The 19,583-nt window shown below is 38.2% G+C and overlaps 1 protein-coding gene across 1 annotated transcript in view; it reads right to left on the reverse strand.

The window, feature by feature from the left end:
- Window positions 1–5,511: 5,511 nt before the first annotated feature.
- The window catches only part of LOC150085725 (coiled-coil domain-containing protein 149-A-like), a 187,398-nt gene continuing 173,326 nt past the window's right edge, over window positions 5,512–19,583 (reverse strand). The window contains exons 10-11 of the mRNA XM_090374663.1: window positions 17,765–18,007; window positions 5,512–5,959 (exon numbers count right to left, since the gene is read on the reverse strand). Of these exons, the coding sequence (XP_090230789.1) occupies window positions 5,604–5,959; window positions 17,765–18,007 (599 nt within the window). The 3' untranslated portion in view covers window positions 5,512–5,603. The remainder of the gene's footprint in view (window positions 5,960–17,764; window positions 18,008–19,583) is intronic.

A 19,583-nucleotide genomic window follows, 5' to 3' on the forward strand; every position in this document is an offset into this window, starting at 1 on the left:
CTTGAAATAATGATATCAATGCCCATGATGGTGTTTTAATTCCTGGAATTGCAATCTCTTAGAGGCGCAACTGCTTTATGAGATTTGTGTATAGGCATAATCGACAACAACACAAGGTGTGTTGCTCATTGTCATGAGCAACACACAAATCAATTTTCTCTCTTCTCTCTTCCTTTGTGGTGACTCGTAAATTTCCAAGAACAGTAGCATAGGCATTGCTACTGTGATTGCTTTCTTATTTGGCATATGGAAGGAAGGTAAAAATTCCTTCCTTCCTAAAACTGGTGGCCATAATTTTCCTAGCAGAAGGTTAATTGCATTGCTACTGCATAGGCATTGCACCAGTGATTGCTTTCTTATTTGGCATATGGAAGGAAGGTAAAAATTCCTTCCTTCCTAAAACTGGTGGCCATAATCTTCCTAGCAGAAGGTTAATTGCTCAATTTTTTTGGTGGTGGTTACCCATGGAGTTTCCATTGCATGGACTTCTGTTATGTTTACAAATCTCAGTGGTGAATCCACATTTTATCAACAGCTACAGTTTTGAAAGTAACCCTTTTGAATCTGCAGCATGCATCTGTATGTTTCCCAAACAATTTGAGCTCTGTACAGCTTCTGAAGAGGAGTGACAATTCTTTGGCATCCAGCGAGAACTATCCATGTATTCACAGAGGATAGTCAGTACCAACTCCTCAGGAATATTATATTCTCTGGCAATCACAGACACTATTGTGTAACTAGCTGTTTGATTTTTTTGTACAATTCTGGAATGGTCACTTCTGTCAGTAGTCCTGTTTGGGGGGTTATCTATGGTTTTTTGACCCCATTTAAATTAATTAGACCAAAATTTTACTTGGTATTCAGGATGGGCAGCATCACCATATACAGTTCCCATGTATTCACAAATAACACATTCTATTCCCTTCTTTCATCAAAAAATGGATGATGGCCCAATGCTACAATTTCTGTATCTTATGTGGCATGTAATCTATCTATTAAAAGCATTTCTTTCATATCCTAAAAAAAAAAAAAAAAAAAAAAGGCAAATGTAATCTCTGCAGAACCCAGAGATTTTTGGTTGGTGGCCCATTGTGGTTGTCTATTCTTCATTATGATCAGCTGAACTTGTGCATATAAGATACAGACATTTATGAGAGTATGCTAAAACTAATTTTTTTATATATATATGAAGCATATTTATATTCAAGGTATATAACTTATTGAATTCTCCTAGTAAAGTGTAATTAATGTAGCTACATATGACTTTTTTCTCTCTCTCTTTATCAACCAATGATATTCCTTGATTTGCAAATATGACTAGTTACATATAATATATAAAGTATATCCACACTCCGAGACAGCCAAGACAAGAGGAATTTACAAATTCGATAAACTTCACTTAACAATTGTTACATACATTGGAAATTTTTAATATACATTCTAAAGTGTTAACTCTAATTGCAGAAAAGAAGCCTAATCACATAAAGAGTTACTACTGATTAATGATAAACCAGATTATGGAAAAAAAAAAAGTGATTAATTTTTTTTTAAATCTTGTTTTTTCAGCTAGAGAGACAAGAGCCTAAAAATGCTGTGTTTTCTGGGAGTGGGAACCCCTATGGTTTTCTATACATTCAAGAAATCATATTCCTGATAAACACTGGAATTTTTAATGAGATTTTATGAGCTAAAGATGGAAGATGCGGACTACTAAAAATTGTTAAATTTGAGGAAGAAAAGATGTGGTGGGGGGGAGACTTCTTTGCTTACCCAGTAGCCTAACTTAAGGAATTCACAGATGATGGATAGGCACTTGATCAAATTTCAGAGGCATAAGGAAAGGGAGATTAGAGAAACAAAAATAAGATATGACTAAAATACAAGGGTTACCAAAACCAGGAGTATTACTTTAGGCAGCATAACCAGGTACTTGCTGGTGTACCTAATGGAAAGCTATCTCAGAGTATATCTCATATAGCACAGTGATGGTGGGGCAGCTAGTCTACATCACATAGTTACACTTGGCAAAGGAGCCAGAAATTCCTTAAGGCCATAATTATTATATAATTTTTTAAATGAAAGGCACAAGTTCAAGATGATTTCTAAGGATTCCATCAACACTGGAGATTGGCAGGGCTCTACTGATAATGTGAAAATCAAAAGGCAAGTCTGATAAATAAAATTCACCTTTTGTTTATGTGGGATTGTGGAACAAGCTGTTCACTGCCTGGATTCAGTACTATGGAATACCCAGAAATTTTGGGATCTTCCTTTTTCACTTTATTAAAATTTTTGAATATCTGTAGACATCTTCCAGCACCTTGTGGAATCTACTGTGACATAACCAGGTACCTGGAAGGTTTACCTAATGAAAATCTATCTCATATAGCACAGTGATGGTGGGTCAACCAGTCTACATCACATCAATGAAATACAGGTCATTATGAGCAACTTATGTATGACACACATATACTACAACTTTTAATGTTCTGTTGTAGATAATTCTGTTTAAACTTTTTTCTTATTTTTGGTTGATCAAGAGAGTCCAAATTTTGGCTACCCCATGTACTGTGTGCTAGTACTTGCCTGGAGTTGGCCCTGTATAAGTGCAATATAATAATTTGTGATGATTGTATATATCTTACTTGCAAACTGAAACACCAAATATTGCAACAGTTCTTTTAGGAACTGTGATATGGTAAGGTTTCTGAACATTACGAAAGACAAATTGATGCTGTGAGGAAGGAGACGTTCTTGTTACTCTTCAAGACAGAAACAGTAAGTTTCATTTTATTGTAGCAGTACACAGGCTGTCATAAAATGTACACAGCATTTTGTTACCTGTTGTGCTTGTATATCAGCCACAATAAAATAGTTACAATAAGCTGTGCCATATCCAATACCAAACTACTTTGGTAGTCTATATGGCAAAGTATCAACAGAAATCTATTTTTGTTTTTTCACAAAAACTGCTTCACTATCCCGATAGGACTTTATGGATAATAACCAAAGCATGCAGGGAAATGGATTTTGAATAGCACATGGAAAGCTGTAATTAAAAATGCACATATATTAACTGATTACTTATATTGTATTGATGAAGTGGGAGAAGTGGTGCATCCTTAGATGTGCAATTTACTCTGAAAACAATATGACAGCAACCTTCTGCTTCTAATACTGTTTTCTAATCATTATCACAATAACAGAGTAGAAGCCATTTAAGTTCCAACAAAATTCATAAATATAATACAGTAGGACCTCTCTTTAAGGAGCTTCCGTATAGTAAATTTTTCTATGTAGCGAACTTTTTTGATTTCCTCTTGGTCATTGCATTGAAAACAGTTTCCATATAATGAAGAAAATTTCCATATAACACTGATTTCAAGAGGTGCAAACCCATTGTTCGCACCTCTGGCCTTTAGGCAATAGAGCTGATGCTGTAGAGAGCATGAATTAAGAGCTAAAAGGATTAAGAATTAGTCACTTTAGCTTTTAAGAGCTAAAGGGTTTAATTCTTAGGAGCATTCTACAATTTAGTGGTGTCAGTAAAGCCTTTACTGTACTGAGAAGTTGCACGGGTCTACTGATATCTGTGTCTATAGCCATTGGCAAAGATTAAGGCATATGCCTGATATGGACATTGGCTCTGATCCACCTATTTTCTATTGTAAGCATCATATTAGAGATTAGGAGAGAGTGATTTTCTATTATCCTGGAAATTCATCTGTTGTTTTGCAGAAATGAGTCATCCACACTTTCACTAAATTTCACCTGTTTCTGTATGATAGGTACAAGTGGTCCCTAAATCAGTTTTGTTTTAGCTGCTGTGCAAGTAACCTTACAATGTCTAAGAGGAAATCCTTGAGTGTAGTGCAAAAAGTGGAATTGCTTAATAGTGTACATCAGGGCATTAAAAAAAAAAAAAAGAAATTTTTTTGGGGCATAAAACATTCCAAGCCAGTTCTGGTTGGCTGGAGAAATTTAAAAAGCAACATGGCTTACTCAAAAAAATTACTTCTGGTAAAAGTGTAGTTGTAATTGAAGAAGTCTGTACCCATTGGAAAAAAACAGTTTTGAAAAAAAATATGGAGAACTACAATCCCAAAGACATTCAAAGTTGATGAAACATGTCTATTTTTTAAATGTTTGAAGAACAAGACTTTTTAAAAGTGACTTTTAAATGTGTAGGTGGTAAAAATAGTAAAGAGAAAATCTTATTATCGTATATATTCTTACAGTCTTGGCTAGTGCAAATATGGCTGGTAATGAAAAACTGAAGCTTTTGGTAATAGGCAAAAGTAAACACCCCATGTTTCAAAGGAGTAAAGTCATTAGAGTTGGACTACAACTACAAAAAAAGCTTGGATGATAAGTGAAATTTTTGAACATTAGATTTTAAATTTTGATAGAAAGATGATGAAAGAAAGCAGAAAAATTGCTTTGATTATCGACAACTGCCCTGCCCACCTTCATTCAATAATTTCAAAACTTACAGGTGTGAAGCTTGTTTTCTTCCTTCTGAATACCTTGTCTAAACTGCAGCCAATGGACCAAGGCGTTATCAAGAATTTGAAAATGCATTACTGAAGGTGCATACTGAAAAAAATTATACTGAGAATAGAAAGCAATCAACCTATAAATTCTGTTATAGATTTGCAGATGTGCATATCAGAGTTGGCAAAAGTGTGGAGTCAAGATGTGATGGAAACAACGATTAAGAATTGTTTTGCAAAAGCAGGTTTTGCTAAAATGCCAATTAACAGCGATGACAGGGATAAACTGCTACAAGACAGAGCAATCTTGGGAGAACTCCAAGCGAGAGGTTCGATCAGTGGAGAACTTTTGAAGAATCTCAAAAAATTTTTTGGAGTTGATAATGATGTCATAGTAGCTGAATATCTGAGTGACTCAAACATGTTGGAGAGTATTCAAAGACTAGTGACAATATCGATGACGGTTGAATGAAAATGAAGACAATGAAGGCAATATTAAACTTTCCAAACATGAAATGTTGGCAGCATTTGAAACTTTGCACCGAGGCCTTCAGTGTGAAGAAAATGTAACAGAAAATATATTTGAGTGCTTAAACAAATGCAGACATTTTTATGAACGATGTACAGTAAAATCCAGTGTACAACAAAAAATAACCAAATAGTTTACGACATAATTCTTAAAAGTGTACTAACATATTGTGTGCATCATGTAAGTAGTCATTTCTTAATATGTATGTATTAATAAATTAATTGTTTTAAAATGTTAGAAAATTTATTCATTCCCACTTATTTCTGATTTATTTCCCATATTTTACTGTATTTCTGAATGCTGAATTACAGTACTTTTCATTGTTGAAAAGGTCATATTTCTTTAACGAAATTTCTGTTTAATGAATTTTTTTCAAGCGAACAATCAGTTTAGTTCTATAGAGGTCCGACTGTATATATATATATATATGTATATTTTAATGTTAAATATATAACCAACAAAGTTCAAGAGAAGTCCATCTTATTTCAAAGAAGAGACACACACACACATTCTTTTCACATTCAAAACAAACATATATAAGCGGTCTTTCAAAAAAAACATGGCACTTCATTTTAATATTCTTAACAACTTGGATTATCTTTTGCTGGTGATGACTGTCTAAAGGCAGATGAATTATCATCCTCATTTTGATTAATGGAATGCTTTTCAATTTCAGCTAATGCTGCAGCCAATAATTTCTGCAGTTTGGGAGGAAGGTTATCATCTTCAGTTGATTCAGAATGAGTGCTGTGAACACGAGACTGAAAGACTGTATTTGAGGTGACTGAAAGTCGTGAAGCAGATTTCCAGGTTGCGAGTTCAGAATCACTATGTAATCCTGTACCATGGTGAAATGGAGATGTTGTAGGTGTGCTCAGATGAGAATCACTATAATGGCTCATACTACTACTTATGCTTGAACTTCTGATATATCTTCCTGCAAAATCAAATATATTGAGTGTTAAGTTAAACATATAATTTCATACATATTTATTGTACATAAAAGAATCAATAAACTGACAATATACAGTGTTTGCAATTATAGGGATTAAGAAAATGTTATTAATCCTTTCTTTAAAAAGGATTTAAACCCATACTGAACTTTACAGGAAGGATATTAATTTTGGAAACCCATAAAGAAACCATTCTTATAAAACGTTACTGTGTCATCTTATATGCCAAAGTAAAATCCTTTATTTCCAAGATAGATGATGATTTCTGAATAGGCATGGCATGATTAGTTTATCAGTTTATTGAGAAACAAACTTTTTTTTTATGGTTAGTTAGATGGTGTGTTTAATATTTTCTGTTTGTTATTTGTTTTTAGGAGTATTAGCAACTAAGGCCATATTGCTCCGAGGATATGCGGTGGTCATACCTTGACCTTTCCACATCCTCCGTATTTGGTGGTCATGGGCTCGAACCCGGGTCTAATCAAGAAGCGTGTGCTACGCACTGCTGCTCCTGCCCACCTGGCTACAGAGGCGCCCTTAATTTTTTTTTTTTTTTTTTTTTGACAGCAGCATTAAGAGCCATAATGTGCAAAGACCATGGCTGTAATAAGGGTTAAATAACTATAAGATATGTCAATGCATTGTATGGTTAGTGGTAAAATGTGACATGAATCAGTTGTAAAAAACAAAAACAGCCAATATACTATGACCACCAGTTAAAATTTGCCTAAGTGCAGTGGACAAAGGTAGTTGGCTAAAAGAAGTCACTCCATAATAAAGTAAGGGCAAGTAATTAGTGAATACATTGCAGTATTCATGCATAGGGAAATTTTCTGCTTTCATTCCCTTGACCTTTCCGCATCCTCTGTATTTGGTGGTCATGGGCTCAAACCCCAGTCTAATAAAAAAGCGTGTGCTACGCACTGCTGCTCCTGCCCACCTGGCAACAGAGGCATCCATTGTAGATGTCTTCGTCATTGAAATCTTTCCTGATTTCTGCCCAAACACAGTCAAACCATTCATTTGCCATTATTGGATCTGCAGATCAAGATTCTCCACTAATTTTTACTAACGATGTTCTGTCGGTTTTTAAATCAATCCAGCCAAGTGATCTTCTTCCTGTCACATAGCTCCCTGAGGATCTGTTGTGGCCACCAACAAATTCCTCCAAATGCATCGATTGTGTGCTATACGAGCAGCATTGCAAAGTGTCATGCTCAGAAGTTCACTGATTCATCCTTCAAACTAGTTTCAGGTCTTGCTCTGCACCTCTTCCCCTCAGTTTTTCCTTCCATTATATTCTTCAACAGAAAGTTTTCCCTTCTTACTATATGACCAAAAAACTTGTTTTCTTCTGTTGATGCTATGAAGAAGAATTTTAGGCTTGCCAATTTTATTCAATACCCACTTCATTTGTTCTTCGATCCATCCAAGTAAGGAATATGCAGTATTCTCCTGTAACACCACATTTCAAACACCTCAATTTTCTTCCTGTCAACTCTTTTCAGATTCCATCCTTCACATCCATCAGTGGCAACTGGAAAAATTAATGAATCAATGATTCTCAGCTTCGTCTTTAGGGGCAGATTGTGATCTCTCCATAATTTTATCAGATCAGCGACCAACGTTTTAGCAATTGCCTGTCATCTCTTTATATTGTTTGAGCAGTCACTATTTTTATTTATTCTTGACCCTAATTAATCAAATTCATCAACTTCTTTGATATCTTACCCATTAACCTTCACTTTACTGGAACCGAGATTATTATCAATCACCATAATTTTAGTTTTACACACATTCAGAGAGAACTGAGAGTAAAGTGGAGGATAAATTGTTGACGATAAATACAAGAAAGGCACCTGGGGTGGATGGAATCTATCCAGTTATATTAAAGGAGGCGGCAAAGGAAGTAAGCAAACCCTTAGCCATAACTATGAGAGCTTCCCTGGACTCAGGGGAGATACCCATGGACTGGAGATGTGCAAATGTGACCCCAATCCACAAAGGAGGATCAAAGGGAGACACAGATAATTACAGACCTGTTAGTTTAACTTCTGTTCCAGGGAAATTAATGGAGGCACTGGTTAAAGAAGCATTGCAGGATCATCTAGACAAGACCAGTTATAGCTTGGACAGAGCATGGGTTTCTTAAGGGGAAGCCTTGTCTGACTAATTTGATTGGATACTATGATGTAGTCACAAAGGAACTGGATGCAAAGAATAACTTTGATATTATATATTTGGATCTTAGAAAAGCCTTTGATACTGTTGCACATGGAAGACTGCTATACAAATTGGAGCAGTGTGGCATTGGAGGCAAATTGCTGCTATGGATAAAGGGATGGTAGAGTAGGAGAAGACAGAGTGGTAATCAATGGACACTGCTCTTTGTGGACTAATGTTATTATTAGAGTCCCTCAGGGTTCAGTGTTTTGGGTCCATTGTTGTTTTCTGTATTTATAAATGATACTGATGATGGTATATCATGCTTAATGTCCAAGGATGCAGACGATACAAAGGTTGGTAGGGTTGTTAATGACACTAATGACAAAACACTGCTGCAACAGGATCTAGAAAAGTTGAGCAGTTGGGCTGAGAGGTGGCAAATGAAGTTTAACATTGACAAATGTAAAGTACTACATATGGGAAGCAGTAATCCCAGAGTAACGTATAAACTCTGTGGTACCACACTGACATAGTATGCATAGTGTTAGGGTCAGGCGCCACCTGTTGTTTCCCACATCTGCGCCATATGTACACTGTGAAGAAATACAGAACACTGTAAATGCCAGAAAAAGTGTAGTGTGTTGGGTTCTGTTGTGTGTCCTGGCAATTGGCCGTGGGATCCCTGATGGGACCCCACATTGCCCGCACACACACCACTAGGAGGTAGCCAGGCTGCCCATTATTTTCTGGCAGGTCTCTGTCAGGGTCGCCTGAGCTTCCTGAACAGATACCAATTTAAAAAAATAATAATAAATAATAATAAAAAAAAATATATATAATGAAATAAATAAAAATAAATTAAATAAAATATAAAAATAAATTAAATAATAAAAATAAAAATAAATTAAATAATAAAAATATAAAAATAATAATAAATAAAAAATAAGGCAGAGTGCGGCAGTACAGGGTGTACAGAAGAAGATGGGGGATGAAAGTAAGAGTAAGGGGATGTAGTTTAGTAGGTGGTAGATGACTTTCATCAACCGGTGAAATACCATCACTTTGCTTATTGGAGGCTTGAAGTGGTGAAACCCATGTTTAGTCTCTAGAGCAAAGTTTCCGGCATCCCCCCCCATACTTCTCCTACCCATGCACGGTACTAAGTACTATAGGTTTTGATACCTTTCGTGTTTGGGGTTCTCATAAAAAAAAAAAAAAAAAAAAAAAAAGGTAAGGGTATCCCCTAAATTGACAGTAGAGCGTATGCCCCACCAGGAGAAAAGGGGGGGAGGGGATAATTCCAGAAGGGTAGAAAAAGCCACTCAGTGAGAGTGCTGAGTGTGATTTATATTTTGCAGTGGAGTGGTCAAGACCACTGGAGCCTACCCAACCATGTGGAAAGTTAGCAGGTAATCCTACCCTGGATGTTCCAGGGTTAGCAAGTCGATGCTGGTAAAACGATCAAGTACAGATTTTTTATTTCAAGTTTGAGCAAGTCCCTCATAGGTTTGTATCCCTAGCTTGAGTTGGTTGTAGAGTCCTGCGCCTAACAAAGAGGTTCTGTGCGTACTCCGTTAGTAATTTGTAGTGTTGTTCGTCTCTACCACACTGACAGTGGTAGAGAATGAAAAGGACCTAGGAGTAATTGTGCAGGCAGATATGAAGTTTTCTGAGCAGTGCAGACAATCTGCAAGAGTAGCTCATGGTGTCTTGTCAATGATATACAGGAACTTTTCTAGCAGGGATAAGGAGGTGATTATCCCCTTGTATAAGGCAATGGTCAGGCCACACCTTGACTACTGTATAAAGGTCTGGTGACCTCATTTTAAGAAGGATGTAGAGCTGTTGAACGAGTACAGAGAAGGGCAACAAGATTAATGAATGGAACAAAGGGTTGCTCTTATGAAGAAAGGCTTAAGTTTTTCAAATTACAGTGTCTGGAGACTAGGCACCTGCGAGGTTATCTGATTGAGGTGTATAGCCTTGAATGGTTTCACATGCTCAATGCTGATGGGATTCTTCTTCCTCTTGCTCAGAATAATCGCCTGAGAGGGCATAAATTCAAATTGTGGAAAGACGGTTGCAGGATAGATGTGAGGAAGTTTGCCTTTAGCCAGTGGGTGGTTGATTGGTGGAACAAACTTCCATCTGTCGTTGCAGAAGTTGATAGGGAGTTGATACTGCTCCAGGGGTATGCGGTGGTCATTCCCTGACCTTTCCGCATCCTCCGTATTTGGTGGTCATGGGCTCGAACCCCGGTCTAATCAAGAAGCGTGTGCTATGCACTGCTGCTCCTGCCCATTGGCTACGGAGGCGCCTTATAGTTCAGTGAATACAAGACAATCTGTAAATAGGGTAATGTGACAAGCGGAATGCCAATGCACCATTGTATAGCCCCCTTCCTCAGAAGGACAAGGTCATAAACCAGCCGCTAATCCGATGCCCTTTTCATTTTCGTTTATTTCAAGAATTGGATTTTTTTGACTACCCGAGCAATTAAGAATGTTTGCATAGTTACCAAATTTTGTTCGGTATATCTGCATAGTATGCTCGTTATAAGAGTGAGTGACTGTACAGGAGTAAGCATATAAAATCATTATGGGTTTTTGCTCATTACAGCAGTGATCTCGTTATTTCCATGCTCATTATAACCAAGTTCGACTGTATAATGCTCTCTTGTAACTTTCGGGTAGTTAAAATAATATTTCTGATTTAACTGATGCTGGTGTTTCCAATTCTTAATCTGGTTATAATCACTTCTTATTTTTCTATTCAGTCTTCCATTAGAATTCAAGGGTGTAGTGTGTTTGATCTGAAGACGTTTATTTGCCAGGTTTTCAACTGTAACTGTGTTATGCTACTGGTTTGGGTAAAAAGTTTGCCTGTATTTCTTGTATAGTGTCTCAAAATTTCCAGTGACGGGACTTGTTTTCACTGCTTTTTCTGCTTGCTCATTTCTGCTATGCTGAAGTCTGCTGCTTATACCTGAGTGAAATGGATTATGTGTTGTAAATATGTTTGAAAAATGCACAACCAAATAAATGCACAACAATCTATTTGCTATCAATTGGTGACAAAGCTGATGTTATTCAAAAAGATGTTAGTAAGTTTAAAAGTTGATGGCAGTAACAAGTATAGTTAAAAAAAAGTAAATAAAAAAAGAAAAGAGAGGAGTCAAGTATATTATCTGAAATGGTCATGGCTGGTTGGTTGGTTGGTTGGTTCTTGGGTTTTATTGGTGCATTAGCAACTAAGGCTATAATGCGCCACAACCAGGTGATATATAAAAATTTTTGTTTCACTGACCTAATTACTTAGGTCACCATGTCAAAATATAAAATAACAAAGGTATAAAATGCAAAAAGATAAATCAATAAAGAAATAACAATAACAAGTAAATATTAAATACAAGTAAAAACCTTTATTGATTTATAAAAGCTAAAAATAGCAGACACATGGTCATTGTCAGATAAAATCTGACTGAGTGTATACGGCTCAGTCAGATGATTAAAAGCAGTAAAACAGATATTACTAAAATCTGGACAATCAATTAAAAGTGTGATAGTTAAAATTGTGCCACAGGACTCGCACATAGGAGGGTCATCAGCCCTCAGCAAAAACGAATGAGTCAAATGACTATGTCCTATGCAGGTCCGGGCAAGAACAACTTCCTCCTTACGATTCCTGCGCAGACTAGACTGCCACGGTTCAATTACAGGCTTTATACGATATAATTTATTCGCAGTCTGTCTATTCCACTAGTCCTGCCATTGGGAGTGTATCTTAATGTGTATTAATTGCCTGTAGTCTGTATAGGGGACTGACAGGCAGCGATTATTACTGGGAATTGCTGATTTGGCTGCGGTGTCAGCCAAATCATTTCCCCTAATCCCAATGTGGCTGGGAATCCAGCAGAAGCAGATATCATATTCACATTCATGGAGGAAGTGAATCTTCTGCTGAATACTAGACAGAACTGGATGAGGATTATATCTCACAGATATTAAAGCCTGTAATACACTGAGGGAGTCGGAATATAAAATGAACCGTTCGTATTGGCATTTACTAATTTGATCCAAGGCTAACTCTATAGCGTGCAGCTCTGCAGTAAATATGCTGCATTCAGAGGGAATCTGCTCCGATGTAGTGGTGTCTGTAAAGACAGCGCCAGATCCCACATATGATTCCAACTTTGAACCGTCTGTGTAAACTGGCGCGAAGTCAGAATGTTCAGCTCAGTGTGCTGAATAAAGCTGCAGGTAGATATATGATGGAGTGTCCGACTTTCCCCAATTTCTAAGGGACAAGTCACATGCCAGGACATGAGCATGCCAGGGTGGAAGGGGTTGCTTCGGTGTTTGGGCAACCTTGTCTACCTTGATATTAAGTTCTATGAGTAGCTCTTGGAGACGAATACCAAAAGGATGATTGGCAGTCTTACGGGCGTTGTACAAATTTTCCCATCGTGGCTCAAAAACGAATCGCCACGTAGGATGGTCTGGCAGGGATTTCAGTTTTAGAGGGTACTTTAGAGACGACTCCTTACGTCAAAGCGATAACAGTGGTTCGTTTGCTTCGACGTATAAACTCTGGACAGGAGATGTTCGAAATGCTCTAGTAGCGATACGGAGAGCCTGATGATGGACAGGGTCCAGCCATCGAAGGCCACTGTCTCTGGCTGAAGAATATACCTGGGACCCAAAATCTAAAATCTAATTTGGATCGCACAAGTGCACGGTAAAGCAGTAGTAGGGTGCACCGGTCTGCACCCCAAGATGTAGAGGAGAGCAAGCAGAGAATATTAAGGCTTCTTATGCACTTTGTGCGGAGTTGACGGATATAATCCAGAAAGGTCAGTTTTTTATCGAATATGAGTCCCAAGAATTTTGTGTTCGCTGCTACTGGAATAGCATTTTGTCCAAGCCTTAATTCAGGTTCAGGGTGAAGATTACGCTTACGACAAAAGTGTATGCAAACGGTCTTCTCCGGCGAGAACCTGAAGCCATTAGCAAGTGCCCAGGAATTAAGGCGATCAATGGCTTTCTGCAGTTGTCTTTCAATAACCCTCATGTTGCATGACTGACAAAATATGCTAAAGTCATCAACATAGAGGGCACAGTTTACAGTTGCAGGAAGTTGTTCTGTGATGGAATTTATTTTGATAGCGAAAAGCGTGACACTTAACACTGATCCTTGTGGTACTCCCTCCTCTTGGCTGAAGGAACGAGAGAGTGAGGATCCCACACGAACTTGGAAAGATCGATTGGCTAAAAGGTTTTGAATAAAAAAGGGAAGATGCCCTCTAAGTCCTAGGCTATGTAAATCTTTTAAGATGCCAAATCTCCAAGTTGTGTTATAAGCTTTCTCCATGTCAAAGAACACTGACACCAAGCGTTCACGTTTTAGGAAAGCATCCCAAATGGATGTTTCCAGTCTAATTAGATGGTCCAAAGTGGACCGGTTCTTTCGGAAGCCGCACTGGATGTTGGAGAGAAGGTCATTTGATTCTAAATACCATATTAAACGAGAGTTAACCATTCTCTCCAGGATTTTGCACAGACAGCTAGTCAGAGCAATAGGACGATAATTGGTAGTGACTTTTGGATCCTTTCCTGGTTTAGCAAAGGCAAGAACGATTGCCTTGCGCCAGGATTCCGGAAACTGCCCTTCAATAAAGATTCTGTTATATAGAAAGAGCAGATAATCCATAGATTTTGGTGAAAGATGTTTAATCATTTCATAATGGATGCCATCTGGTTCTACGGCACTTGCTTTGGAAAGAGTGAGGGCTGTTTTCAGTTTCTGCACAGTGAATGCCCCGTTGTAGGGATAGATGCTCTTAGACTTAAAATGAAGTGCCTGTTTCTCGAGTTTATGTTTCAGGACCAGGAACTCTGGGGAATACGATGATGTTGCAGAGATGTTAGAGAATGTTTCCCCAATTGGCTATTGCAGTTGGATCTGCAATAGTGCATCCATTATAATCTAGGACTGAAGAAGGGTGGGATGTATATTTTCCCTTCATTTTCCGGATTTTATCCCAGACTACCTTAGAGTTGGTAGACTGGATAATGGATGATGTAAAACGGATCCACGATTCCTTTTGACTCTGACGGCGGATATAGCGTGCTTTGGCTTGTAAGCGTTTAAAGGCTATAAGGTTGGATGTGGTAGGATATCGACGGAATATCCCCCACGCTTTGTTTTGAGCCTTTTTTGCTGCTGTGCATTGTGAATTCCACCAAGGTTTGGAAAATGGTGGAAACCGGGCAGATGTTTTTGGAACAGCATTCGCAGCTGCTTGGACGATAATTTCTGTGATGTACATTACTGCATCATTGATCGGCTCCTGACTGACGGTGCTGAGATCAAAATTTGCCTGATGTTGGAAGGCAGACCAGTCAGCCTGATCAATCTTCCACCGTGGTAACCTGAAGGGAAGACATGGTGTCCCACTGTGTAACGAGGTTATCACAGGGAAGTGGTCACTTCCGTATGGATTCTCCTCCACTTCCCAAGTGAGTGGAGGGAGTAGAGCAAGGGGAGCAGATAGAGAGATCAATGGCAGAAAAAGTATGGGTAGGCATGTGGAAGAAGGTATTTGTTCCAATATTTAGAAGGGAAAGGTCATTGTCATTTAGCATACGCTCTATGACTCGTCCCTTTCCATTGATGTTAGCACTACCCCACAGGGTGTTATGTCCATTAAAATCCCCGAGAAGTAAGAAAGGGGGAGGCAACTGCCTTACAAGATCATTAAGGTCTTCCTGGGAGATGTCAGTCCCAGGTGGCAAATAAATAGAGCACACAGTTAATAAAAATCCCACTGAAAGGCGAATTGCAACAGCCTCTATTCTGGTTATAACGAGCAAGGGTTGAACTGGGGTCGGTTGCCCACAAGGATAGCCACTCCTCCATGAGCAGGACCATCCGCAATTCTATCCTTTCGAAAAAAAGTGATGTTATGCATGGTGGGATCGTCATTTGCCTTTAGATAAGTCTCCTGCAAGCAAAAGCAAACTGGCTCGTGCTTTTGCAGGAGGGCCTTGATGTCATCAGTATTTCGCCGGAATCCATGACAATTCCATTGTAGGAATTTAGCCATTATTTTGGCTTGGTGGGTCCATCAGGTGGCTTCCGAGGTGCTGAGGGCTTTATTTTGTCAGTCTTGGATTTATCTTTTTTGGGGAAGAATGGATGCTGTCCCGTGTCCATTTCTTCCTCTGCAAAGAGTTCCAAGACTGATTCGTCCGATACCTCCTTATTCTCTACATCCATTGTTTCTGGTATTACGGGTGACTCTTCCGAACGTTTTTGCTCTTTTTTTACCACTTGGTTTTGGTAGGGGTGGAGCACTAGGAGGTACGGATATAGGAGTGGCAACTGATTGTGTTTTTTGGTGGGCTTTTGTGAATTTAATAAACAGAGTGCTATCGGAGTGAATGACTCTTTCGGTGGTATAGTCATCTCAGTTTGTGTACCGATAGTGCACTTTGCAGAAACCTTCTGAGCATATGAAGGTTTCCCGCTATTTATTGGTTGGATACGTTTTCTGGCCTCTGGGTAGGAGATATTCAGCTCTGTTTTCAGTTTTTGGATTTCTTTTTCATCCTTCCACCGCTGGCATGCTCGAGAGTAGGCGGGGTGCTCTCCTTGGCAATTAATACAGATTGGTTTTGAAGCTGAACATTCCTTGCTCTCATGGTCTTTAACACCACATCGAGCACAGGCAGGGTTACCATGACAAGATGTTTGTGAGTGGCCGTATTTTTGGCATCTAAAACACCTCAGTGGGTTTGGGATGTAAATCCTCACTGGGCAGTTTAGATAGCCTGCCTTGATGGAACTTGGAGGCCGTGGGGTATTGAACGTGAGGATAAGAACTCGGGTAGGGATGAGATTCCCATCCTTTCGTATCGATATTCTTTTGACAGCTGTCACTCCTTGGTCTTTCAATTCAGAGCAGATCTCTTCTTCAGAAACACGAAGAAGGTCCCACTCTGATATAACACCACATGAAGAATTCAGAGTTTTGTGGGGGGTTACGGTGATAGATATTCCCCCTATGGATGTAGAGTTCAAGAATTTTTCCGCTTGTTTTGTGCTGGAAGCTTCAACCAAAAGATTGCCAGAACGCAGTCGTTTAACGGATTTTGGTGAACCGGCCAACCCTTCTAATCCTTTCTGGATAAAGAAGGGTGACATCTTTCCAATTGACTGCTCTCCGATGGAATGGAGAATGAGGAAAAGTGGTGTCACTGATGGTGGTGGTGTGTCCTCAGTCCTGGCTCTTTTTGCAGAGGTGTTTTCTTTGTCATCGTCTCGATTAGGTAGGGGCCTTGTTGGGGCCCCAGAAGAAATGGGATTTAAATTACTCATATGAGTAAAGAGAAAGTGTCTGATGCCTAAGTACCTTACCCACCACGGAGCCCTATGAGGGGACGTCCACTCGTGAACTAGCAGGTACTGCGTACACGAATGGGACGCCGAGTTCGCTTAGAACACCATACCCACCTTACCAATAAGTCTTTATCCCATCCCAGGACCAAAGGGAGGGAGACTTATTGGAACGCAGTTGACCCTAGCAGTAAAAACCACCCGCCGATTGATCCCAGTCGGGCCGGTCCGGGACCACCCGTCTTGTCGAAGCAGAGGCCAAAGTGGTGTATTAAGGCTGGGCCCCACAACCACCATGATCCCCCTTTCCACATTCCATGGGTCGCGGCGCACGGCTGCACACGCCGGATTCCAAAGATGTAACCCTGTACCCTCACCACGTGTACAGGTGCCCACGTCGAGGGGAATGGTCATGGCTAATTAGTTCATACCACCGATATCCTACTATTGTATACAAAATTTTTTAATTCTACTTTTACAGCTGTTTTATTCACAGGAGGACAGCACCATCGTAATACCTTATCTAATTGCTTATATGATATACTAAAGCTCAAATAATGCTAGATGTTTTTAAAAGTAACAAATTTGGACAAAAAAACCCCAATAAAATGATGAAAACAAATGGGAGTCAAGTAAATTATCTAAAATGGTCAATACCTAATTAGCTAATATAATTGATGTCCCACTGTATATGCAACTTTTAAATTTGACTTGCATAGCTGTTTTATTCAGACAACCATAATATCTTATCTGATTGCTTATATAATATACTAAAGCTCAAATAATTCAGGATGTGTTTTAAAGATCTAATCTGGCATTATTTTATTTGGTTTGATACATATTATGAAGCAGTTCAATGAGATAATAGTTCGACATAGCAATGAGATAAAAATCCTATGAGAATTTTTCAATTCAACAAGAATATGTGAATTCAACTGTTGCTGGATTCTGAAATTTGCATAAACTAAACAAATAATGACCTTGACACTTGTTCTAAATTGATTAATCCAATATTCCTCTACTCAGAATTCAAATTATAATCACAAAAAAAAAAAGTTACCCCATATGGGAAATCCTTTTGTCATTTCTCGAATTTTCAGAAAATTTTTTCTCGAAATTTTTTGCAGAAAATGAATAATCCCATGACATTTGTTCTAAATTAATTAGCAATATTCACCTCTATTCAGAATTCAAATTAATCACAGAATAAAAAAAAAACAAGTTACCCCGTATGGGAAATTCTTTTGTGGGAAGCAAATCTAGGTCTGTAAATTCGGAATTTTTTGGACTGTCCTCACTATTTTCTTCATGTTTTGGATCCTCACTACGTAAGGATGTTGACGAAGAGAATTCAGAGGAATTATTCAAGATACTGCTATTTATACGGGATGTGTGATGCTGACAGGAGGTAACATCTCCACCTCCTTTGTCTTCTATTTGATCAGTCTGGACTGCAGCAGACATTCTCCCTATCATGGCAATAAGAAAAGAATGATACAAAGAAAAAGAGTTAACACAATGATTATATAATCACATTATTTTTTTAAATATCTTTCTATATATTAAAATAATTTCCCCCCTAATGTTATTTATTCAGCCAATGGGAAAAGAGGGATGTGGGTCATGTGGTAATACGTAACAAATAAAAAATACATAACAGAAGCTTATGTATTTAATCACATTATTTTTTTAAATATGTTTCTATATATTAAAATAATTTCCCCCCTAATGTTATTTATTCAGCCAATGGGAAAAGAGGGATGTGGGTCATGTGGTAATACGTAACAAATAAAAAATACATAACAGAAGCTTGTTTTACTGTGGTAAAACGAGCTTCTTTTTAAGCGTCGTCACATGCAATGTTTATCTAATATGACCATGCGGTACCATTCTTTATTTCCAAATATAACGTATTCATTTAAATAAACTAAATACAAAGTCATAATATTTTAAGATTCTATATCTATATAATATCGGTGTAGATACACCATAGACAACTCTTAAAGAAAAACAACGATCACAGTGTGAAAGGTACCCACCGATAATAAATAACAACAGTCTTCTCTATTAGTGAAGCGTTACTCATTCGAGGTAGTGCAATACATGGTAACTCGTGAAGGAGGAGCACAATATGAGGTACAGATGAAATGATGCCTTTCACATTACGATCGTAGTTTTTCTTTAAGAGTTGTCTATGGTGTATCTACACTGATATTTATGTATTCGTAGCTGAGGAAGAGACACACACACTGTCGAAAACTTCTGTAATTTTTTTATTTTGTTTTATCAAAAGAAGTGAGTACAGTGAGCAGGGGCAAAGCTGCCTAGTATATGTTATAATAAAAGTTTATTCTTTTCTGTACACAGACTTAAAGTTTGAGCATTAGAATATAATGAAGAAAATTATAGCAACAGCTTCAAGAATGAGCCATAATTCATGTATTTCATGAAATTAATTTTTTAATTGCTTCTTATATACATATAACATACATTCTATAACATTTTAACAACTAAAAATTTTGGAGGGGTGGGGATTCTTTTCTGTTAACTGGTAATTAAACACTGGTAATCTATGGGTACCCCTGAGTCCAAAGAAGCTCTCATAATTATGGCTAAGGGTTTGCTTACTTCCTCTGCTGCCTCCTTCAATATAACTGGATAGATCCCACCCACCCCGAGTGCCTTTTTTATGTTTATCCTCAACAATTTCTCCTTCACTTTCCTCTCAGTTATCACAACATCATCTAGCTCATTGCCACAGTTTACTTCACCTCTGCATTCCCCTTCCTGAATAACTCCTCATGTGTGAATGTAGATGCAAAATACTCATTTAGTTTGTTAGCCAACTGAGCAGAATCCTCAACTGTTGAACCATCACTATCCAGTGAACCAATCTGATTCAGCCCTTTCCTTCTAGAGTTTACATAGGTAAAGAACTCTTTTCTGTTTTTCATTGCATCCTTAGCCAAGGATTTCTCATAATCTGCCTTTGCCTGCCCAATCTCCTTTGTGACTTGGTTACAGACCAGCTTATATCTATCATAG

The sequence above is a fragment of the Mastigoproctus giganteus genome, chromosome 5, assembly GCF_048544385.1.
Source record: "Mastigoproctus giganteus isolate SK-2022 chromosome 5, ASM4854438v1, whole genome shotgun sequence".
Lineage (NCBI taxonomy): Eukaryota > Metazoa > Arthropoda > Arachnida > Uropygi > Thelyphonidae > Mastigoproctus > Mastigoproctus giganteus.